At 38.0% G+C, this 23,369-nt stretch overlaps 3 protein-coding genes across 5 annotated transcripts; 2 read left to right on the plus strand and 1 right to left on the minus strand.

The window, feature by feature from the left end:
- Window positions 1-914: 914 nt before the first annotated feature.
- LOC102229843 (ADP-ribosylation factor 6) lies at window positions 915-3,283 on the plus strand. 3 transcript variants are annotated; one of them, XM_023353277.1, is made up of 2 exons: window positions 915-1,026; window positions 1,258-3,283. In XM_023353277.1, exon 2 carries the CDS (start codon window positions 1,864-1,866, stop codon window positions 2,389-2,391), a length of 528 nt encoding a protein of 175 aa, XP_023209045.1. In that variant the 5' UTR covers window positions 915-1,026; window positions 1,258-1,863; the 3' UTR covers window positions 2,392-3,283. The 3 variants fall into 3 exon arrangements, with proteins under 3 accessions (XP_023209045.1, XP_005797776.1, XP_023209046.1); XM_005797719.3 differs by having other exon boundaries at window positions 1,386-3,283; XM_023353278.1 differs by having other exon boundaries at window positions 922-1,026; window positions 1,389-3,283.
- A 7,801-nt stretch (window positions 3,284-11,084) lies between these two features.
- Window positions 11,085-13,281, minus strand: vcpkmt (valosin containing protein lysine methyltransferase). Its single transcript, XM_005797718.3, has 5 exons — window positions 12,663-13,281; window positions 12,384-12,497; window positions 12,219-12,291; window positions 11,437-11,556; window positions 11,085-11,359 (listed from the first exon to the last, which is right to left on the minus strand). Exons 1-5 carry the CDS (start codon window positions 13,124-13,126, stop codon window positions 11,255-11,257), a joined length of 876 nt encoding a protein of 291 aa, XP_005797775.3. The 5' UTR covers window positions 13,127-13,281; the 3' UTR covers window positions 11,085-11,254.
- Window positions 13,282-13,372: 91 nt separating this feature from the next.
- On the plus strand, window positions 13,373-22,663 carry msh4 (mutS homolog 4). Its single transcript, XM_014476212.2, has 20 exons — window positions 13,373-13,788; window positions 14,267-14,401; window positions 14,491-14,654; window positions 14,731-14,841; window positions 14,932-15,047; window positions 15,672-15,845; window positions 15,934-16,106; window positions 16,194-16,261; window positions 16,368-16,442; window positions 16,526-16,590; window positions 17,363-17,532; window positions 17,615-17,751; window positions 17,890-17,993; window positions 18,435-18,559; window positions 19,840-20,040; window positions 20,128-20,246; window positions 20,354-20,482; window positions 20,722-20,896; window positions 20,980-21,068; window positions 22,187-22,663. The coding sequence occupies exons 1-20, from the start codon at window positions 13,578-13,580 to the stop codon at window positions 22,382-22,384; spliced, it is 2,739 nt and encodes a 912-aa protein (XP_014331698.1). The 5' UTR covers window positions 13,373-13,577; the 3' UTR covers window positions 22,385-22,663.
- The last annotated feature ends 706 nt before the right edge of the window (window positions 22,664-23,369 follow it).

Below are 23,369 nucleotides of genomic sequence, written 5' to 3' on the forward strand. Positions count from 1 at the left end.
ATTTTCATTTATGAGATCCAATACGTTTTCGTATTCAAGATGAAACACCATAGTCTCCACAGAATATTTTTCTTACCCATTTCTTACTTTCTAAGGCTTTTCCTGACAAATGGATGGAAAGAAACCTTAAATATTGTATCTTAATAAATATTATAGAAAAGACATAGTAAAATCGCATTATATCATATTTGAAAGGATGCATTTCAATGAGTTGGAATTTACTCAAAGTTTATTTTGTCTGGCATTTATTTCCAAAATCAAAATTACCCCAGTGCATGTATTTATAACACAACGACAGTGTGATATACCGTAATTTTGCGTTAATGATTGTGGTTTACAGCTATACAATAATTATTTTTATAGCTTGTGAAATCAACCCAGGATCCAAATCTTACCATGACATAAGCCAAAAAATAATAATATTTTTATACTCCAGTGTTATGTTATGGCCATATTATGATTATAACATAATGATTCTAGACAGCTGTCCAAAATGTGCTAAGAAGTTAGGTTTTCATACATCAGTGGAAAGTTAAGTGGACGGAAAATAGTTATAACTAATGGCATAACAGCAGCATTGGAAGAATTATAAAGTGTGTAATATTTATGAATATGACTGTGTTTCACATGCAGACCGACTATGTCTCATTCAAATGGAATGGTTGTTTTGGGATACTGCAATGTAAACCTAATCCCTGAAAAACTGAAATTTGCTTGTAAACCAACAGAAATAAATGCTCTAAAAACATACCTTCTGGATGTGAGTTGTACTTTTTTGAAACGAATTACCAAAATAAAACTTTTTTGTTGTCATAATATTCATTGTGTGAGAGTGTGGCATGTAAAGAAGCGTCAGACAGACGGAGGCGGATTGGGCGGCTGTCAGCTGAATGGAGCCGACAGGAGGAAGTGGCCCCTGATGCAGTTCCACACCTTTCCGTTATAGCAGCGGTAGTGCGGATAGCTCCGGTTAAAGGAGGAAGGCAAGAGCTGAGTCAATTTATCGACTCTGAAGGACAAAAACAGGTAAGTAACTTAATTATAACCGGTCTCTTCTTCTACTAAAATGTGTCGCTAATCATATTGTCATCGTAGCACACGTTTATTGCCCTGATTTGTTTAGTTGACTGCCGCTAACTGCTGTTAGCTACTTAGCTTAGCGTGCTAGGTAACGAGCTAACTAGCTGTATTAACAGGCAATCTAGCAATAGCTGGCTAATTTTTCATGTCTGACCCTCCCCCTAAATCTCATTTCAGCGTGACCAGAGTTTCTCTTACGGGGTATTTCTGGCCACGGACAAGCAGGGATATATTTTACGAAGTTATTCCCTAGTAGCGCGGTAAAGTGTCCCGACGTAAAGCTGGTGTTTCTCTCCCCCCGACAGCAGTGGAGAGAACAAGGGCGCACCCGGTGAGGAGGACCGCCACATCCTAACACCAGAGGAAATTCTCTTCAAGTATCGCGGCTTTTGTTGGAGGTCCTTTTTACCCACACAGTGAATCTTCTCTGCAGTTTCCAGTCATCGCGGCCTGTACCTTTATCTTCATTTTTACTGAACAATGAACGACCTGCAACAGCTGCTGCCAAGTTCTTAGTCTGATCGTGTCATGTTGCGTGTAGGCCAAGAAGACATTATCTGAGCATAAATGCCCCTGCACCTAACAAGATCCAGACAGACTTTAAGGTGAAAAGTCAAGCATGTGTGTATATTTCTGACTTTTGTTCCCAAGTAAACAAAATATCCATTCACTTCATGGTTTCACCAGTAAGTCTATATTAAACTGAGCTGCATTCCAAGTGACCATCAAAACATTATCACATTTTCTCCTTGGGAACAAAGTATTTATGCTCAAGAGTTCAAAATGGGGAAAATGCTGTCAAAAATCTTCGGCAACAAGGAGATGAGAATACTAATGCTCGGACTTGATGCTGCTGGAAAAACAACAATCCTTTACAAACTGAAACTGGGACAGTCTGTGACCACAATCCCCACAGTTGGCTTCAACGTGGAAACTGTCACTTACAAAAATGTCAAGTTCAACGTCTGGGATGTAGGAGGCCAGGACAAGATCCGTCCCCTGTGGCGACACTACTACACTGGGACCCAGGGCTTAATTTTTGTGGTGGATTGCGCAGACAGGGATCGCATTGACGAAGCGCGACAGGAACTTCATCGCATCATCAATGACCGCGAGATGAGAGATGCCATGATCTTGATATTTGCCAATAAGCAAGACCTTCCGGATGCCATGAAGCCACATGAAATACAAGAGAAGCTCGGATTGACCCGAATCAGAGATAGGAATTGGTATGTTCAGCCCTCCTGTGCGACCACAGGTGATGGACTGTATGAGGGTCTGACATGGTTAACTTCAAATTACAAGTCTTAATGATTGAGTGCTGACTGTTTTAGGTCAAAACTACAATGTTGCAAGTAACAATTTACTCTTCAAAATGAGAATGCTTAAGAAAAGTTGATTATCTCAATTTATTTTTATTACGTTTATCTTTTGACTAATTTATCTTTAACTGGGTTTGCCGGCTTAAAGTTTGCTTACTTTCTGTAGCAGGCATATATCACATTCTTTTTTGCTTGGGCTTTTTGAGATAAAAAAAAATGGGGTTAACTGGTTTCTAAGGTTAAAACCACAGAGATCACCACCTTTGCCTGTTCTTTTGTTTCTATTTTATATCTTTTATTTCTCTTGAGTTCATTCTTGGACTTGAGATGTTTCACAGTCCTTTTGACTCTGTTGGGATAAACTTTGACATTGAGCTCTTTATTTGTCATGTAGCCTACTTGAAGGACGCAGTACTGTGATTTATAGTTTTCCTTCTCTGGTATTGAAAAGAACTGGGGTAAACGCAAGAAAAAGAAAACATTGCCCATGTTTACATGTCGCAACACATTTTCTTACCCCAAATACAATTACGTGGGCTTTTCTAGTTAACTGATTGACCTATGTCATGTCTCTATAATGTGCAGAGTATTAAACAGGCCATCGGTAACCTCAGCTCTGACCTCTCAATCTGATACCACAGCTGAAAAGTCTCAGTATTGGGACATTATATGATTGCTTATATCTGTAGCATGAGTACATAAGTACATTAACCCAACATCAGAGTCCATTCGTTGGCGCAGTCAGAACAGAAAGCTGTTAAGAAGTGAGATGTTGAACAACAGCCTGTGGTGCAGGTCCTATTCCTTATTTGACTGGGGGAACTATGTACAGAACAATGTCATTGTAATGTCTTATTAAAAAAGTGATTTTAAATCTTTTATCTCTCTGTTTTATTTTCATTCATTTGTTGGTTCATTACTTGCAGAGTCTTGCTTTTAGACTTAGGCCATTTCAGCTACAACTTGGTTATTATATGCTTAGAGCAATTGCAAAGAAAACATTTGTGATATACTCTCCACTATGTCATAAGACTTCATATTTGACGCTTAGAAACATTTAAATAGTTGGCTAAGACAGTGTTTCCCAACCCTTATCCTAAAGGCACACTGCTCTGCATGTTAAATGGATTGCAGTTCAACCTGTTACTCATCCATCAATTGAAATCAGGTGTGCTGAAGCAGGGAATCACCTAAAATATATAGGGCAGTGTGCCATGAGGACCAGGGTAGGAAAACATTGTGCTAAGATCAGTCCTTAAGTAATTCTTCTGAAGCTAAGTGTAGAAGTTGTGTAACATTGATGTGAAGGGACTGGACTCACATGGCAAAGCTGAAAACATCCAGATTTGTCCCTTTTGTAACTGAGGGAAAAGTGTAGCAACCTTTCAGCCAGCTGACCAGCAATCCACAGCTACATGTGTCTTAAAGTGTTTAACTCAAATTTAACCCAAAAAATTCTTATTCTCCACAATAGGTTTCAAATTGTATTTAATTACATTTAATGTTAAGATTTATATCCAACTTTTTTCTCTTAATTTAATTTCTCCTTCAACTGCTTTATTGTATGTTTAAACAATTTAAATAAAAACACCCCTCTGTTATCCTTTACTAGCTGATGTGATAAAGGGCATATTTAACCAGGGTTAGCTTAGAAACAGGGAGTAGTGGACTAACACTTATCAGTCAGCAAATTTCAATTCTTCAATTGTATCTAAGCAAGATAAATATAATTTATCTAATTTTTTTTGCAACTCGTAATTTTTAAATTGATACTTTATGTCTGAAATTCAAGTTAAAACTTGCAGAAACTGTTATGTAGTCATCTAAAGAATACAGAACATATAAAGATGTAGGGAATTAGTGTTTGAGTCACATTTGGCCAAGTCTTTGTGAATAGTTAAACATCCATGCTCGGATTTAAAGTTGGCCTCCGTGCACACCCTATTCAGCAGTGAAAATGTGCAAAACAGGAAGTCCAGTTGCTCTCTCTTTTTTTAAGAACAGAGAAGTGCACGCAACTGTTTGCATGAAAAGTTGAATGGGCTGCGCTGATATTCAGCTGAATTGTGAATTCTTTTTGAATGTTTCATGTTGGTGCTGAGCTGTCAGCTGCAACTTCCTGAGTTTGCCTCAGCTTGAGACGTGACTTCACAAAGCAAATCTGTAACACTTCAGTTTGCAGTGTAAAGCTTTTTGGAGCAAATTGGTTTCACTGCAATCCACACAGTATGAAACCTTTAAAAATACCACAGCACCACTGTTTGAACTGAAAAATAATTGTTTAAAAAAGCACAAAAACAGCAACTCTTCTTACTGTTGCTTAAATAATGTGTATGTTAATGATAATATCACTAAGACCTAAACATATCTATATGTCTATCTGACTTATCGAAAAATGTTTTTCATAAAAGCAAATTAGGTCATTTTTTTCCCACTATATTATTTGTAAGGTTTAATGTCCTGCTAATTAGATAACAGAGAAAGTTTGACCCAGTTGTATGGAACGTAGGGTAATCCAGCACTGGTCCTTCCCTGCCTGCTGCTGCGCATTGCTTTGCATGTAAAAAAGACAAATCCAGCTGTAGAGATATTTCTAGTGACTATAAACACACAGTCGTACACTTAAAGCAAAATTATTGTCACTCACCATTTGATTTTGAAAGTGCAATTTGCAATAAATGAGGGGCATTTGTGTGAAGAGGCCATCTGTATGCTCTGTCAGAGCAGATAACTTTGGTAATTGGCTCTTAAGGTTTATATCTCTAGAAAGAGCAGAAAGGCAAACAAATTTACATTTTAATCATATGTGCTACATGAATACCATTAAATAAATGTACATATGTGTAATAAAATGTTTTGTATGATTTTAGTGCCTGTAAAACTAATGTGTTCCTAATAAAGTCAAATAGAGCGCATTATGCTCCAACGTTAGTAAACAAAGTGTCTTTTAATTTTTCAGTGTTTTATTATAATACAATTTTAGCACAGCATACTAAATACTATTTCCTGGATTATATTCTGAAGCTAAAACATACAGTACATGTAAATTGTAGAGTGACAATCAGACATAATACTGTTTTGATGTGTCCCATTCTGAGTCATAGTTGTTGTCAGAGTGACTGCACTTGTTGTTTGTAAGATCTTTTGCTCTAGCAATAGCTTTTAAAGCCTCAGGATGTTTGTTTTAGCTCCACAGAGGTTTCTGTCTGGCAGGTCAGGTGACATAGATGACTTCTAAAGACTCTGAGACTTATGACTTCCTTTGGAAAAACTGCAAAAAAGTTTTATATAATCACCTACAAGTCAAGCCATTGTATAGGACAGAAGTCTCCAGAATATGCCTAATTTAATCACCAGGGTTTCCACCTTTTATTACAACCATATGATCCTTTAGTCTTTATAGGCAACACTAGTGCTCGAGGGCAGAGGACAAAAACTGCGCAGGTTTTAATGACCTCCCTTCTGTAAAGATAAAACCTCCTGCCCTTCTGTCAACTCCCTCCATACTCAACTGGAATTCCACACACTTCCTGAGAGGAAAGGTCAGAAATGGCTTTTAGGTCAAAGTAGGAAGCTCAGTAATGAGGAGCTTCTTCTAATAACCTTCACTGCTTGCAATAATGAGGTGCTAGGCCGAACATCAATGCTGCTACAACATCAACACCAAAAAAACACCAAAAAAACAAGTGCTGTGAGCAACATGCTTATGAAAATAGGCACATAGTTTAGTCCTTTCGTAATTCACAAACTAAGGGCTTAAGCTCTTACTTAACTTGTTTGCATGTGAATATGTGACTAATTTGTCTTAGGTTTAAAATCTGCGTGTTTGTTGGGCTTGTTTCTATGACAGTAGGTTAAAGGATCTCTACAGTTATGCATGAGTGTCTTTGGCATCACAAACAGTGCCAATTTTGGTATTATAAGTCTATCAGGTTTTCGGATTTACATGGAAATAATTAAGAGGAAACAGCCTCTAAATGCAGTGCCAACAACACATGTTTTCCACTGTTTCACAATGATGGTTTCCAACTTATTAGTCAGCTTCAGGGAAAAAGTGAAATGGCTCCAGAGTTGTTAAATAACTGCATCCCTCCCACGATTACAGGCTAAACCTGAACTGTCTTTGCGGCTTTCAGGGGTGTGGTTTGTCTAAGTCACTTGTCTTCATTTCCTCTGAGCTCCATCTGCAGAGCAGCATTTCTGCAGGTAGTTTGAGAGTAATCCTCCCCAACATAGTCATTGTTGGCTTAATGCTAGCCTACAATTTAGCAGACACACCCTCCTGGGTAATCACGGTAGGATTTGGACATTCGTGCCCGTAAAGGCCAAGCACCATCATTACAGCCGTTTATTTATTTGCTAAATGGTTGGTGGGAACAGATACTCCAAACTGCTGTTGTTACAGCTTGATTTGGTTTCTCTTTAACCTTATAGACACTAAAGTTGTCCTTGGTTGTGAAACTGCTGCCTCTATGTCCACTTTTGAATTCCTGTGCACCCTCTGTAGCCTCTTCGATTGTGTAGTTAATGATGAACTCACACAGAGCTCAGTTTAAAACAGGTGCGGAAGTGGTAGAAAGCTGTTTGGTTTCCTGCTGAGGGCACAGTTCCCCTGAAAGCAACTGGCTTTAATCAAAGTGCCTTGCGAAAATATTAGCACCCTTTGAACGCTAACAGATTTTTTCACATTAAAACCAGAAATTTTACTGTATTCTTTTGGGATGTCATGTGGAAAACGAACACAAAGTAGTGCATAATTTGAAAGTGAGAGGAAATGTTTCTGCAAATAAAAAATGATGGTGTGCAAAAGTATTTCATTCAGGATACATTGAGGAGTAGTATGGATCTGTCAGTAGAGTGTCACTGGGTGAAATTCTATGAAGGCCTCAGAGGTTTGCAAGAGAACATCATGAATAATATCTTGAAAACTAAGGAATAGGACGACAGGTCACGGATACAGTTATGGAAAACTGTAAAATGCTTCAGCATTGAATAAATAAATTATTACTGAGATTGAGCTATTTTGCAAAAACAAAATGGTAGTCTATGTCAAGCTGTTGGAAGATACTCTGAAAGATTTGCCAGCTGCATCCGCTGTCACTTGTTTTTAAAAATGCACTGATTTGTTTTGTCCATTGAAATATATTTAAATAACAATACATTAAGGATCACTGCTGTTGGAACATGACAAAATGTTAGGAAATGGGGTTTGAATACTTTTGCAAGGCTCCTTTCTTTCAGTAATGGCTGTGTAACTTGAGTTTGTTTGACTGCAGTTGTTTCATACCTGAATTTTCTCACTTATATTTTTTTCCCTGAAATTGTTGATTATCAGCCATGCTCTGGTGGCCAAATAAGGTTGAAAATGTGAGGACCGTGAAGTCCAAGGTACACCGGGCAGTTGTCCAAAGCACATTCCATTCATATGTGCAGCTGAAGGTTGCTTGCTGTGGTGAAATTACAAGCTCAGAGAACCAGAAAATTATTATGAACTGCTGCAATTCCACCTGACATTTTCAATTTGTGTGTAGCGCCGTACATAATGTGCATAGAAGCAGAGTGTGCACTACATGTGCTTCAAATTCTATTTAACTCGGCTAAAATCATTGGTGTAAGTGTAATTCAATTTTCTAGATATGTTCATGGGTGCTGCTGAAGATCTATAGATGCTTGGCACAGATTTATTAGTTTAAACTAGTTTGTCTCTGCAATCACACACCAGAAATACAAAGGATTATAGCTTGCATTCAGGTGTGAGAATGGTATTACTTCAGGGATAGGAGGGTAAGGTATGATTAATAGTGCTGCAGCTTGCAGTTTTCTGAATCTCCTTATTGCAAAAACCACAACTGCATGTGTTTCGAAAAAAAAATAATAATAATCAGTCGTTACTCCTTTGTGATAATCTGCTTGGTGAATAGAACTGGCCAGTGCTTGTTCAGGCAGCACACAGATCCCCAACCTTTGTCACGGAGCATCTGTTTTCACAGAAACAAGGGAGGGTGATTTTATCATCACACACGGGAGCACAGGCACAAGTCATTCACCCCCACAGCTGCACACACTGACTGAAGGTCCATGTGATGCAACCTCAACCGCTTCCTTTGAACAGTTCTCATACATGCCAAATCAGTGTTGTGACAATGCTTCTGGATGAAACAACACATGTTGCTTGTTAGGAGGTGGAGAAAAAGACTAATTCATGGCAAGTCTTGTGCTGCTGCTCACTTATGCTCCACAATTAAGAAATGACTCAGGGAAATGTTCCGTATGTACCCTGGTCTGGACTCCAAAAAGCCTTTAAGCAATGTTAATGAATGATCCAATACTAATGCTTTAATAGGAATGGAAATGTGTGCACACTATCCTTACAGAGCTGGATTCTTGCCCCCCTCCCAACTGCAGCACAGCTGTCCTAACATCATCCTAAGAGAGAGAGAGGAGGGAAGCAGCGATGTTTCCACTAAAAACCAGTTGTTCTACAGTATTCCATCGCCATTTGATGCAACTGTGAAAGTATGGTTCAAAATGCTCAGTGTTGCTGCATTCCAAAAGGGGTTTGGAAGTTGTGCTGAGAGATAACAGAGGTCACATGCTCCGCTTTAAAAAAGTGAGTTCTGTTGTCTGTTTGTGGAGCCTTAAGTTCAGTGAACTTTTTTCTGAGATAGAAGTGGAATGCGTGTGTGTGTGTGTGTGTGTGTGTGTGTGTGTGTGTGTGTGTGTGTGCAGAGAGAAGTGTTTAGGCACCTTTTGCAGGATCAGAGGACTCCACCATTTATGCAGTCTTTCTATTTTTAAGCAGCCCAGTTTGATGTCTATTCTTGAGCCACTCCCTAAGAATTAGTGAGAAAATGAGTCTTCCTTTTTCTGGAGCAGTGTCTCTTGGCTCCAGGCAGCGTGATGATGATGATGATGGTGACACAAAGGGTCCTCTGTGTCACTTGGCTGTGATGCAGCAGAGTGGAGCACGCCACACAGAGCGATGCGGCTTTTTCACAGTATTTTGGCTGCGATTCAGTTCATCTCTCATAGAGCAGTAAAAACAGTTTGCAAACACAAGATCAGATATTTTAATGTTATATCATGATTAATGAGCAGACATTTTAATAAGTGAGAAATATTTTGAGGTTAGTTTGAGAATATAATAGCACCATCTGTTGGTAGGAAATGGCCTCATTTGTGTTTTGTTGCAAAGAGGACCAACAAAAAGAATAGCATTAATTAAGGCAACTATAATCCACTATTATGTGTACAAAATAGCAACATCAGCGTTTCTCTGTGATTGTCATCATTTATAGTAAGGCTTCCTGTGTTTCCATCTGGTACAAGCCCAATTATCTCATTTTTAAAAGCATATATTTCCTTTTTTAGTTATTCTTAGTCAAAATTTAAGAGGTTATTTGTTTTGAATGGAAAAGCTTTAAGTCGAACTATAATCTCTAATAAGACTATCTGAGACCTGTCTCCATCACATATGGGAACAGTGATTTATTACCAGCTATGATTAAAATCAATTAGCTGTTCAAAGCTAAAAAAGGCCTTAAGACAAAGTTCATTCTGATTACTGTCCAAGTGCTTTTTAACAAAAAAAAAGTGAAAGGAGAATGGAGGGTCACGGTGATTATAGTTGAACTGATTAGTAAAATTAAATTAAAATCAGTATATCTATGTTCTATACTCTCAAAAAAAGTTTTAAAAAATCCCCAGATCAGATTCATTTCTTAAAATATTATCTAAACAATGTCCTATCAAAAGCAATTTCAATGTATTCATATACAGTAGATGGATTCAGATTCTAAATATAATACAATATATAGCATAGCACATTGTATACTGTCTAAGAAAGCCAGTATACCAGTATTAGAGAATTCCTTCTTCCACAGCAACCTTATGTTAAAACGTAAGCAGTTAATTTTTGCCACTTTTCTTACAGACAGATACAATAATTTAAGCAGGTGGAGCTCTATATTTTTCACTATTCACAGCTTCACAGTTTGATAAAACAGGATGAACCAACGGAAGCAGATTACATGGCTCCCTAAATCATCATTGACTGTGTAAACTTTAATCTGAAACAGTCCAGTTCTTCTCCTTAGTTTATCAACTGAAACATTGACTCCAGCCTCAATGTAATTGATGTAATCAATGTATTTTGTCAGACTTTTAAACTTCCCTTGACCATCTGCATTGTTTCATTTAGCCAGAGTACTGAAGGCCACCCATGCTCTTTATGCTACAGTTCCTACTGTGTAAACAAAGCAAGAAATGCTGTCGGGGGCCCTGTGTGTCTGTGAGAACATGTGGGGCACGCTTCGTGGTTTTACGGTTGAATAAGAGTTATAATCTTCTTAATCTGGAGCTCTGAATAGAATTCCTCTCATATGGGGGCAAAACCCAGTAGTGTTCACTTTGCTTTACAAAACCATGCAATTTAACCTACCATGGTTAAATTGTAAGTTTTTTACTTACTTGATGCAGCACATGAATGTTAATTGAATGAAATTAGTTATGTGCAGATGAAGGAAACTGTTTATATTTGACTGAACACAAAGTTTTACACTAAATAATCTTGTTTCATGGATCTGAGTATTTGTCGCCCCCCAGTGTTCATAATGGGTAAGACTGTTTTATTAACTTCCTCTTCCTGTTGTCAGCAACTGAGTAATCAAGAAGAGGCTGAGATAAGTGTTCAAGAGTATTTTATTTTTATACCCTAAAAACTTACTGTTTTGAAATGTAAACTATTTTTAAGAAATACAAATGATTATTTAAGTTTTTTTAAATGTCACAGTCTGAAATCTTTCTCACAATGATATAAATCTTAGTAGAAAAACAAATTTTATGCTATAAAATCAGTCTTTTCTTCGAATGTGCAGAATATGGATGTCGGGACTGCTGAACTCTGGGTCCTGTTTATCAGAAGGGATTGTTTCATAGATGAAATTTCGTTGCAGCAACTGAAAAATAAAAAAAGCAAGGCAGCAAATCAGACATCAAGGATATTGAGCTGAAATTTTTTTTTTTCTATCTATACCTCAAAAAACTTATTTTCCACTTCTGGATTAACACCCTCAGTGCGTTGCTCATAGCAGCAGATAATGGAGGTCTCTGGTCCAGATAGCTGCTTCAAGGTCTCCACCAGTGGACCTATAGACTGTGAAGGATTGAACCATGACTTAAAATGAGGAATACAGCAAAGAATACATTTTATAGTCTCAAAATTATTATTATAGTGCTTTATTAATGTATTCATTCCTGTTGTCATGTTATATCTTCAAACCACAGAGTATCTTTGAAATCTTATGTGGCAGACCAATGCAAATAAATAAATATGATTTAAACTAAACAATCTATTGACTGCATTTTTATGTTTGCTATCCAACTGCAAGGCTAACCTGGTCTCAGATCTTTAGCGTAAATATTTCAATATTACTCTCTGCTGACCTTAGTGACTTCTGGTTGGTATTTTCTTTAACAGTACACTCGCGATAGTTGCCATATCAACAGCTAGTCTTGCCTATCCTGTTGATTTTTCCTTATCATGGGCCTCTTTACTTGTGTTTTCTAAAGTAAACTGACGGGACTGAATTTTATTCAGGAGTACAAAAGTGAAGAGGGTCAAATACAAATGCATCTAAATCTTCTATTTTTTTTTATATTTCCTCTTCATAATTATGCACTACCTGGAGTTGATTATGTGGATAAAATCCACATGAAATAACTGAAGTTGGTGGTTGTAAAGTGACAGACTTAAAAAGCACAGTTTAATTTAATCCATTTCATAAAAGAATAAGTAGAAAAAAGTTTGCGCAATACCTGCTCATAATATATGCAATCTGCCATGATAATGTAATGTGGAGGAGGCAATAGCTCAGACACATCCTCACCCCTTTAAAAGCAAAGAAACGGGTTAGAGTTGAGCAAATATGCAGCTTGTAAACATTTTATCAATCCAGTGCAATATTAAACAGAAGTACAAACCATTTCAGTACCTTGGCAGATATGGACCCACTCTGAATGAGTGTCTGGTTTTCCTGAATATTCACATTCAGGAGGGACTGCAAATCTTCCAGGTCTGTTACTATTACATGAGCACTGTAGAAAATTAAAGAGAATATATATATATATATATATATATATATATATATATATATATATATATATATATATATATATATATATATATAAGTAGATGAAGATGCAAAGCAAATCTGAAAGATTGAGGAAGCGGGGGTGATTTACAAAAAAAAAAAGTCTCACCCGAGTGTTGCTGCCATCAGACCAACTACTCCTGTCCCAGCACCTAATTCCACCACAGTCCTGCCGCTCCACACGTTGACTCCTATCGACATGTCATAAAACGTTTTAGTCTCCAAATATTTAGCAAGAACAATGGCTGCATCCCAGACGACACAACCAACGTCTCCTATGTAGCACTGTTTCATTCTTAAGACGCATCCGTTATTCTTTTCGATTTCTCTTACAAAATACTTGCTATTGTCTATTTCTGCTGCCGCCATGTTGACCAAAGTTGGAGCGATTGGTGTTATACTGAGAGAACTTCCGGTCCTGTGCGAAATTATGTCCCCCTGTGAAAAACTGTTCCCCTTGTGTCGGGAGCGCACACAGCAGCCAAAGAGGTTCGGAGATACAATATTTGGTAGCTGCATTTTCACTCGGTGGGCGCACCAAATATTTCTCAAAAATACATAAAGGAAATACATCTGACTCCCCAGCTTCCAAATCTGTTTCTTAAAGTCAAATATCCTGCTAGGCAGGGCCAAAAGACCGATATTTTACTGTTACAACATTTCTTATTTTATCAAAACAAACTTTCGGTTCAATGAGATATAAATCTTGTTGAAACGATATACATTCTCTTTACAACCAGACACTGCCCATGAATTTATTACCTAGCTTTGACAGTTAAACGCTTTCATGGAAATACGCCAGAGTACCTTTCAAAATAAAGTTTTCATTTGCAAGTAGCGATAGCATCATGCGCAGATGCTAACTTCCGTTGTTTGTCAGAATAGCCATTTTTGCTAACTGCTTGAAATATGTTAAAATCCTCTCTTTACTGTTTATTTAAGTCTGATAAATAGATTTGAACATATATAGAGTACGCAGTTTGGACTTTTTTAAACCACTATAATTTTCTTATGAGAATTTAAAATGTATCAGAGCAACACAGAGGAGATAACCGGCAGTGAGACCTCAGACCCTGGACAAACCTGTGGCAGAAGTGGCCTGAAGGAAGCTACCGCCTCCGGCTACACCTCGTCCTGTTGTCCTGCATCTCTCTCCTCCGCTCTGCCTTGCCGAAGTTCAGATGTTCACACTCCCAGTTCAAGTCATGCGCCATCACAGCCAGGAATTGCCTCAGGTGATTTTAAAAACAAGGGTATGCAGCGTCTTGTAAAAATATTCGTACAGGTTGGCTTTTTTTTTTTTTTTTTTTACTGTTTGTCAGGCTACAACCACACTTTAGTTCATTGGTATCTTGTGCGATTGAGTCCAAATACAAAAAACAACAACGTAGTTTTCAAAACTTAAATTGAAATGTTCAAGTCTTACCACAAAATTGGCGTTTGATCTGGGCTTGCAAACAGACATTCTACAAATTATCCTATTGCAGCTCTGAGCGTATTTTTAGACATTGTTCTGCTGGAAGGTAAGCCTCCATCCACAACCTGTCCGTTTGTAATGAGACAAAAATAAGCAGTTCTGCGCATGTGAACATTTTTTAAAGCAAAAATATCTACTGTCTATGTGTTATGAAATTCAGATTTTATTCTGATAGAGTAGAATAGGATTGTTCCCACAAGATAAATTTTGTTTTTGACATGCTGGTTTTCTTGAAGGTCAGTGCCAGAATGGCGTCAGGGTGGGACAACCAGCCTCGTCGGTTCTTATGTCTTCCTCAGACACTTCCTCTGTTCGCTTTCCTGGAGGAACACCAAGACTCAGGAGGACACCAGGATCTACAGGACCGACAGGTTGACACCTTACACAGCCACGGGTTCCTGAAATAAAACTTATAAGTAATCCCTTTTTGAGCTGATTTCTAAATGGTCACTCTTGACAGGAACAAGTGTCTCGTCTGTTTCCACAACTTCTGGTGCCTCTGTGATAGTAGCGGTAGTTGAAGGGCGAGGTTTGGCCAGAGGAGAAATTGGCATGGCCAGTATTGACTTAAAATGTCCAGAACTCGTACTTTCTCAGTTTGCAGACACAGGGACGTATGCCAAGGTGAACCTATTAATTTCTTCTTGGGTGATTATAAGACATGAAACACACAAAGAGTTGTTTATTTTTCCCTTTGAAGGTGATAACCAGGCTTCACATCTTGATGCCGATGGGAATCCTGATGCCAGATACAGCCAGTGAGAAGGGGAAATGGACAAAACTCTTCAAGCTCATCACAGAGAATTTTCCAGTATAAAAACATTATAACATTTTTTATAAATTTTTTTCAAAAATAAAAATCTATCGATCACTTTTAGTATGTTAAAGTTTTGTTTTTCAGGGTGTAAATCTCACTGCAATCCAGAGAAAGTACTATAATGAGAAGAAAGGGATGGAGTACATACAGCAGCTCTGTGCTCCAGAATTTGGCACTGTTCTAATGGAGGTGCAAGCAAAGTAAGCTGCAAAGTCCATGAAAGCATGAAGTATACTGGTCAGAAGTTTGGATACATTCACCATTAACCATTAACATGAATGTCATATCAATTTTGAGCTCTTTACAATTAATTAGAAAAGTTCTTATGTGGAGTGTTGACATTAAACAGCTTTAATGAATTTTAAAAATGAGGATATTTGGTGTTTGGGTACAACAGTTGTCTCAAACACTCATTTAAACTGATTCTGGAGGATGCAAAGTACACTAACATGTCTGCGGAAATGGCCACAACATCCACTCTGTTGAAAATGTATGGACTACTCTTAAAATCTGTCTTTGTGCCATCCAATTTTTATGAGGTCTAGTTATTTCTATAGAACTTAAGGGTATTTATCAAAGTATGAGTTGGGGTGTATATATTTGAAAAATCCACAATAAGTTACAACTTGTATGCAAAACATTTGTTTTCGAAAGTTTTCGAAACTGAACCTGTTATTAATATGAAAACCCTAAAAAAGCATAACGTAAAACTGAAAACAAATGTGACATTCATGCTATTGATGTGTTTATGTAAACCTGAGCGGCACTGTTACTCTGCTATAATCCTGCAAGTTTTTATTTACCCAATATTATTACCATTTTAGGTATTATTGCCTAGCAACGGCAGCTGCTTTGCTGAAATACTTGGAGTTCATTCAGAGCTCGTTTTATGCTGCCAAGTCTCTAAAAGTGATCTTTAAGGGAAGTGAACAGACGGCTATGATCGACTCGGCCTCTGCATCTAACTTGGAGTTGGTGGTTAATAACAGAGACAACAGGTAAGAGAGGAAAGCACCTGCAAAATCATGATGTCATTACATAATAACTGAACACATTTTTAGTCTGTCATTGTTTGCCTTTGGACAGAAGCGACTATACTCTTTTAGGAGTACTCAACCATACGAAAACACCTGGTGGAACGAGGAGGCTGCGCTCCAATATTCTGGAACCTCTTCTTGATGTGGATACTATAACCACACGCTTGGACGCCATTCAGGAGCTGCTGCAAAATGAGGAGCTCTTCTTCGGCCTAAAGAATGGTTTAGGAGCTACCTTTTTATTAAATTATACATGCAAATTTAACAAATACAGATGATGCATAACAATGTGTGTTCTTTCCCCCTCAGCAATAGGTCATTTCCTGGACATTGACCGGCTGCTCTCCGTACTTGTTCAGATTCCAAAACAGGAAACGGTGCATGCAGGGGTTTTTTTTTCACAGCTTTATGGTCTATAGATTTTTTTTTCTGTTGCTCACGTTTTATGCATTTCTCATTAGTGGTATGTTGTTAATCCTGCAGGCTCAAGCTGCTGAATCTAAGATTACGCATGTCATCCAGCTGAAACACACACTGGATCTGGTGCCACAGTTAAGGGTCTGTACCTGCTGGTCATCATTCAATAAACATTCATATGCAGATTTTTAAAAAGCCAACTTAACATTGCACATATCAAACAGGAGGTGTTGAAGACATGCAATGCAGCTCTGCTAAAGGCATACAGTGCAACGCTGGAGGACAACCGGTAAAAAGGCTTTTTTAACTTTAAATTCAAATTGGAAATATGCACTAAACCAAATGGCACCCTCGGTAAAGATATGTAAATATCCTTAAAATAATAAACATTCAACCCCTGTTGACTAATTGTACTGCTCTTATTGTACCTTCTATATCATTTCATGATCTTTTACTGTTTACCATCCATGTCTCAGTCTGTGCTCTCTCACAGCTGATACATATTAAGCTACCTTGTAAGCTACCTTATGCTACCTTGTTGCTCTCACTTTTGTCCGTTTGAGTTTTTTGTTCTCTGTGTCATCTTTAGTTTTCTGTAAGCTTGTACACCTGTTCATAGTGAATATAAATATCCCTTAGATTCCATCTTGCTTATCTGCTGCCCGCATTTGGGTTCTATTCAGCAATAAAATATGACCTCATTGTCTCATGAGTCAGAATAATTCATGTGCTAATTTCCCAGATGTGTAGGCTTATTGTGTTGAAACCCATTGATGATCTATTTTAATAGAAAAAAGCCCATAGCATGACATACTCCACCATACTTAACAACGGCTGTAAGGTACTTTTCCAAATATTCATACAAATATTCATCTGACTAAATCAAAGGGGTTCAGTTAAAGTCCCAATTTTGAAGGCCAGATTTTCTAAATGTTACAGTATGAAATGATACTGGAATAAAGTAGCCTTTTCAGGCTTACATATATGTTTGTCAGGAGTTTCAATAGATTTTTTTCTCTGCTTAACCTTTCTAAAACTGTGTGCATTTTGTTTTCCTGCAGATTTGACATAATCCTTGAGCAGATCAAGACGGTGGTTAATTATGACACCACATATTTAAAAGGAAGCCTGAACATGCGGACCCAGAAGTGTTACGCAGTGCGACCCAACATCAATGCGTTCCTCGACATCGCACGCAGAGTTTACACTGAAATTGTAGACGACATTGCAGGTTCTTTAGTAAAAATTCTCTTGCATCATTTGTATGATGCATCCATATCTGATGACTGTGTGCGTCCCTTTGCTGTGTATAGGTCTTGTGAACAACTTGGGGGAAAAATACGGTTTTCTGTTGCGCACTAGTTTCAGTACGACCCGGGGATTTTTTATCCAGATGAAGCTGGATGGAGTGGTTTTACCGGAGGGCAAACTACCCCCAGAGTTCATCAAGGTAGGATCCTTTTAAAATGACTCCCCAAGCAGACTAGGTTGTGGAGAAACAGAGGCAGACAGTGGAGCACTACTAGGTAGTAAAAGAAACTAACTTCAGTAATCACTAAAGCTGCTTCTTGAAAATCTTCTATTTCAGGTCACCAAGCAGAAGAACAGTTATGGCTTTACCACTGCAGACCTGATTAAGATGAATGGTCGCTGTGATGAAGCGCTGAGGGAGATTTTCCACATGTCTTATGTGTGAGAAGACAACTATCCTTTCACAAACAACTTTATAACTAATTTTAACTGCACTGATTAATTTAAATTCAAAACGTATATGTTTTTCTACTAGGGCTGTTCTTCCCTAAAGAAAATCAAATATAAGGACATGATTAGTAAATTCATTATCTCATTATACCCAGCAATGCCTTTGTAAAAAATTACTGTACCTTTCAGAGCTTTGAAATATTTCACTGAATCTTTTTACTTTGTGGGGTGCCAGTGACCCGTTAGCAATTTTCTCACAGCAAAACAATACTTATTTTAGTCATTAAAACCATAACCAGCAACCCAACTGGAGTATTTTAGTGAGAAAATTGACATTATAGCTTTTGAGGCTTGTCTTTGTCATCAAATGTCCACTAGAGGGGGCTATTTATAAGGTAAAATTTATTATACTCCTTATCTGTGTTTCAATAGGGTTATATGCCAACTTCTTACAACCATCCATGAGCACATCCACTGCCTGTACAAACTTTCTGACACTGTATCCATGTTGGACATGTTGCTCTCGCTGGCCAATGCATGCACAATCTCAGACTACGGTAAGTGGAAACCAGTTTCATCAAAGATAGTGCTTTGCAAAATGATGTATAAACCTTGAGCTTTTTAACATTTTGTCACATAACAGAGACAAACGTCAGTGTATTTTATTGAGATTTTTTGTGGTAAACTAGTTTAGTCACTCCACAAATCTGGCAGAGTGGTAGATGACACTAAAACAGTGAAAGTGGTTCAGAACGTAGGGATTTTGTCCCACAACTGATGGGTTGCTGGTTCAAATCCTCACTCCATTTATATCGGTCAGTTGGTGGCTCTAATTGAATGGCAGCCTACCTTCCATAATCAGTGATTGTAGTCTAGATATGTAGAAGTACAAGCCACTTACCATCACCCTAATCAAACCATTTCCATAGTGGACCATTGTGGTGGAAGCATCATGCCACCACACTGCAAAAACACAAAATCTTACTAAGTATTTATGGTCTAGTTCCTAGTGAAAATACTGTAGTCCCCTTGAAATAAGACAAAACTAACAACTAACTTCTCCACACAATATAGGAGCTTGTTTTAAGTCAATAATGAATAAGTACTAGCTATAAGTAAAATAATCTGCCAGTGTAACAAGGTATTTTTCTCATGTTATAAGTTAAAATGTCTTGTCATAGCAAGGAACAGTCTTGTTAATAAAAAAATCCAAATAAAATTGATCAAAGTTTGCAGATTATAATCATTAAGTGACAAAATGTGAAAACGTTCATAGTGTATTACCACTTTTCCAGTGCTGTGTACTCAGTATTACCTCCATGAAGTTTGATCTGCTGTCTAGAGGAAGGTGGCTCCGTTAGACCGCCATGAACTGCTTGCTCTGCTAAGCCTGACTCTCTGCTGGGCTCGGTTCTTTTTGCATGCGGCTCCACCCCCATCAGCCACGTGGGTGGCGATTGCTGGGCCTCAGCTGTCTGAAACTGTCTCTTCATTGATGCATGCTGACTGCCTGCCCCCTTTCTGTCCAAGCCAGCTTGTACTCAGATTACCCTTCTTATATAAGCCCTCACTGATGTGCTGTATTTGCAGAGACAACTGCAGCCGCCAACTGTCTGTAACCAGTGCATATTTTCACACAGAAATGGCTGGTTTTATAATACTGTGGCTTATTTTACAACCAGCTTGTGGCTAATCAGGAATTTATTTAAATACGCTGATGGATTTAGAACATTGCAAATGCTTTTACAGTATTTTGCTGTTGTTGTCACTGATATGCCTGGAAGACAAAACAGCAGACAAAAGTGACGTAATTGTGCTGTTCTGCTGTGGCCGCCAGTGCGTCCAGAGTTTACAGACACCTTGGCCATCAAACAAGGTCGTCACCCCATCCTGGAGCGAATGGCCCGACAGCAGCCTGTCTCAAACAATACCTACATCTCCGAGGGCAGCAACTTTGTCATCGTAACAGGACCAAACATGAGCGGCAAATCTACATACCTCAAACAGGTGGCGCTGTGTCAGATCATGGCCCAAATAGGTCAGCAGCTTATATTCTAACCTTATAAATTGTGCTGTGCGCTTAGCTTAATCTTGCGTCATGACTTCTGTGTTTATGTTCTTCAAGGCTCTTTTGTCCCAGCTGAGTATGCCTCTTTCCGGATCGCTGATCAGATTTTCACCAGAATTGGTGTTGATGATGATTTTGAGACCAACTCTTCTACCTTCATGTTGGAAATGAAGGAGGTATAGGGGCTTTTTGGGGATTTTTTTTTTTGCACAAAGATTGCACAGATTGTTTCATGTGATATAAAAAGGAAGGCTTAATCTCTAACACTTTTTGTTTCTTTCAGGTGTCTTACATAATCCACAATGCGAGTGACAGGTCATTGACCATTATAGATGAATTGGGGCGTGGCACTAGTGCTGAAGAAGGCATTGGAATCTGTCACTCAGTTTGTGAGTTCCTCCTTGGCCTAAAGGTGAAAAATGCACCAGTACAGTTGAATTCTGCCTCTCCCCTTTCTGAATTAAAAACCAGATCATTCAGATTCCTTTGCTGTTCCTTAGCCATTTACCTCCTTTCAAATAGCTTGTGCTACACCTTCCTGGTGAATGTAAAGTAGCAGAACAAACAAAGGCATTATATGCTGTCAAAACACTTATCAAAATAGGTGTTTTGAACTTGAATGTGTGTTCAATTTTTCCTCTTCTTTGCAAGGCGTTCACTCTGTTTGCGACACACTTTCTGGAGCTCTGTCAGCTGGCGTCTCTCTATCCTAACGTGGAAAACCAGCACATGGAGGTTCAGCACACACGCAACAGAGACTCTGGTGCTGAGCAAGTGGTGTATACATATCTGCTGAGTCGAGGATGCGCCGAAGAAAGACAATACGGTAACCAGTCGGCGTATTTCAGGAACAGTCTTGTTAAAGTTTGATATGAAAGTCATTACAGGACACAGTTTTTTCTGATTTAGGTTTGAGAGCAGCTGAGATGACCTCACTTCCTCCAAGTATAATCCAAGAGGCGAAGTTGGTTGCCTGTAAAGTCAGCCAGCAGCTTCTGGTAATGTCCATAGAGATCAGATTTAGACATTTTGTTCTGATAGTTCTGTAATAAGTTATCCATAGCCCTGAAACTGTCTAATGTGTTTCAGCTTTAAACTTCTCTCTTGTTGGGGAATTTATAAGATAAATAAAACAAAATCTAGTGCAAATTTGTGGAGAAGAACATTTTTACTAATAAAAATCCCAAAATTGTGTCCTGCATATTTTAATCTGCGTTGAGTCCAAAGTTTTTAGAACCACCTTTTGTTACAAACCCAGCTGCTAATCTTGCCAGTTTTGCACATCTAAGAATTTTGACCCATTCTGTGAAAACAGCTCAAGCTCAGATGACTCAGACATCAATATCTTTTCCAATCCCCTAACAGCAGCAGGTTTTTTCTAGAATTAGCTCAATTAATGTCCTTTCTGACACAATTCTATATCCCTGACACAGAAAAGCATCCCCACAGCAGGATGCTGCCAACACCGTGTTTCAAAATAGGGATTGTGTATTCAGGAGGATGTTCATTTTTAATTATTGCATGATATGTGTATGTATGCCCTTTTTGCCCAGGTCTGTCAGTTTAGGTGGACGACCAAGACTTGGTAGGATTGCAGTTGTCATACTCTTTTCATTTTAATCTGCTGAACTAAACACACAGTGACATACAAATGTCCACACAAATGGGCTCTTTTAGGTGACTAATGAAGGCAGTTGTTGCCTTTAGAAGTCACCTAGATTTTATTTAGAGAAATCAGAATAAAATTGTCTGAATGCAGACGCACATCTGACTTTTTACAATTTCATTTGCCATATATCACTTTCGTCTCACTTCAAAATTATTAAATATTTTGTTTTGATCTCTGTGAAAGATCTTTTGTAGAGTGAGAAACTTAGTTAAACCTCACGGGATGGAGTGTGGCTTCTCATGCTAGCAACAATATTTGCCACCATATTCTATAAAGATTATACACTTATGCTGTTAAAAGTGTGTAAGTACAATATGTAGCCACATAGGCTGACATTAAACTGCCCCAATGTTAAAAGTATTTTTCTGACATGACATTAATAACTGGAAATTTTAAATAATAAATTTTAGGAATAGACTAAAATTAGCATCTGTTTGACACTTTCAGGCCAAACATCCCATTGATCCAGAAACGCAGAGACAGAGAGCTGTGTACCACCTGGCAACTCGCCTCTTGCAGACTGCCAGAAATTCAAGACTGGATCCAGAGAGCCTGCGTATGTATGTGAAAGGACTGAAGAAGCAGTATGAGGCGGAGCTGCAGGCTGCAGCTCCAGCAAGGCTCAGTGACACAGTGGAGGAATGAATGAATGACTCTGCCCTTCTATAGGGAGATAACTGTCCTTTCATTGTTACTGACCAAATACTGACCAAACCTTACATATTTAATAACTGTTTAATAGTTTAATAACTTTTAATTCTAACTGTGGTGTTATTTATTTGGTAAGTTATTCTGCCTGGGCAGCTGTATTACTGTGATGACCTGCCTGTTATTCTGTATTGTTTGATGTTTTCTGAAAATAATTGCTGGCTAATTATATCAGTTCAGTAACATATGAATTGGTTATACAGTAGTTTTTGTTGTTATGGACATTATGAAATCTTCCATTGCCAATATTTTCCTATTTTTGTTTTTTGATAAGAGCAAACATATTTGCAATAAAAAATCTAAGCAAAAGCTGAAATAAAAAAAGTAATAAAATGTTAAATCAGCAATAAGCAAGATGATACCTCAAAATTAAAAACAACAAAAGAAAACTTATATACACAATAGAATCATACTTGACATAAATATTTAAACTTTTACTTGACTCTTTTATTGCAACAGTGTTTCATACATATGATGAACCAACCATAAGAACTAACACCAAAAGACCCCATGGGCCCCATCCAAGACAGAAAACTGTCTTTAATCTAAAAAAAAAAACGAACTTTGAACAACAAAGCAGTGATCCAGTCCGTTTTCTCTTTTGCTCATGAAAGACACCTTTGGCATTGTCTTGTCCAGGAGTGACTGATCACAACAAATGCAACACATGTGGCCTAGGTCCTTGAAGCCACTTGAAGCAATGACTCCAACAGTAATCCACAACTTTTTTTTAAATCTCCACCAAACTTGTACTTTACTTCACAACCCTCTCAATGTTGTAGTTATCTTTACTTGTTGACCTTTTTTCTTACAGATTTGTTCCTTCTACTCAACTTTCTAACAATGTGTTAGAAAGCCATACTACGTGTGATGTCAGCTTCTTTACCAATAATTCAAAGTGGCAAAACTTTTTGTATTGGTT

The sequence above is a fragment of the Xiphophorus maculatus genome, chromosome 19 (assembly GCF_002775205.1).
Source record: "Xiphophorus maculatus strain JP 163 A chromosome 19, X_maculatus-5.0-male, whole genome shotgun sequence".
Classification (NCBI taxonomy): domain Eukaryota; kingdom Metazoa; phylum Chordata; class Actinopteri; order Cyprinodontiformes; family Poeciliidae; genus Xiphophorus; species Xiphophorus maculatus.

Excerpts from the sequence above, each read along its gene's own strand:
- LOC102229843 (XM_023353277.1), top strand. The coding sequence starts at position 1,864 with ATGGGGAAAATGCTGTCAAAAATCTTCGGCAACAAGGAGATGAGAATA.
- vcpkmt (XM_005797718.3), bottom strand. The coding sequence starts at position 13,126 with ATGTATTTCCTTTATGTATTTTTGAGAAATATTTGGTGCGCCCACCGA. Across the intron at positions 12,292-12,383 it reads TCTGCCAAGGTACTGAAATG|GGGTGAGGATGTGTCTGAGC; the intron begins GTTTGTACTTCT and ends TTGCTTTTAAAG. Across the intron at positions 11,360-11,436 it reads TGGAAAATAAGTTTTTTGAG|TTGCTGCAACGAAATTTCAT; the intron begins GTATAGATAGAA and ends TTTATTTTTCAG.
- msh4 (XM_014476212.2), top strand. The coding sequence starts at position 13,578 with ATGTATCAGAGCAACACAGAGGAGATAACCGGCAGTGAGACCTCAGAC. Across the intron at positions 16,107-16,193 it reads CTTCTTCGGCCTAAAGAATG|CAATAGGTCATTTCCTGGAC; the intron begins GTTTAGGAGCTA and ends TTTCCCCCTCAG. Across the intron at positions 17,752-17,889 it reads TACCCCCAGAGTTCATCAAG|GTCACCAAGCAGAAGAACAG; the intron begins GTAGGATCCTTT and ends CTTCTATTTCAG.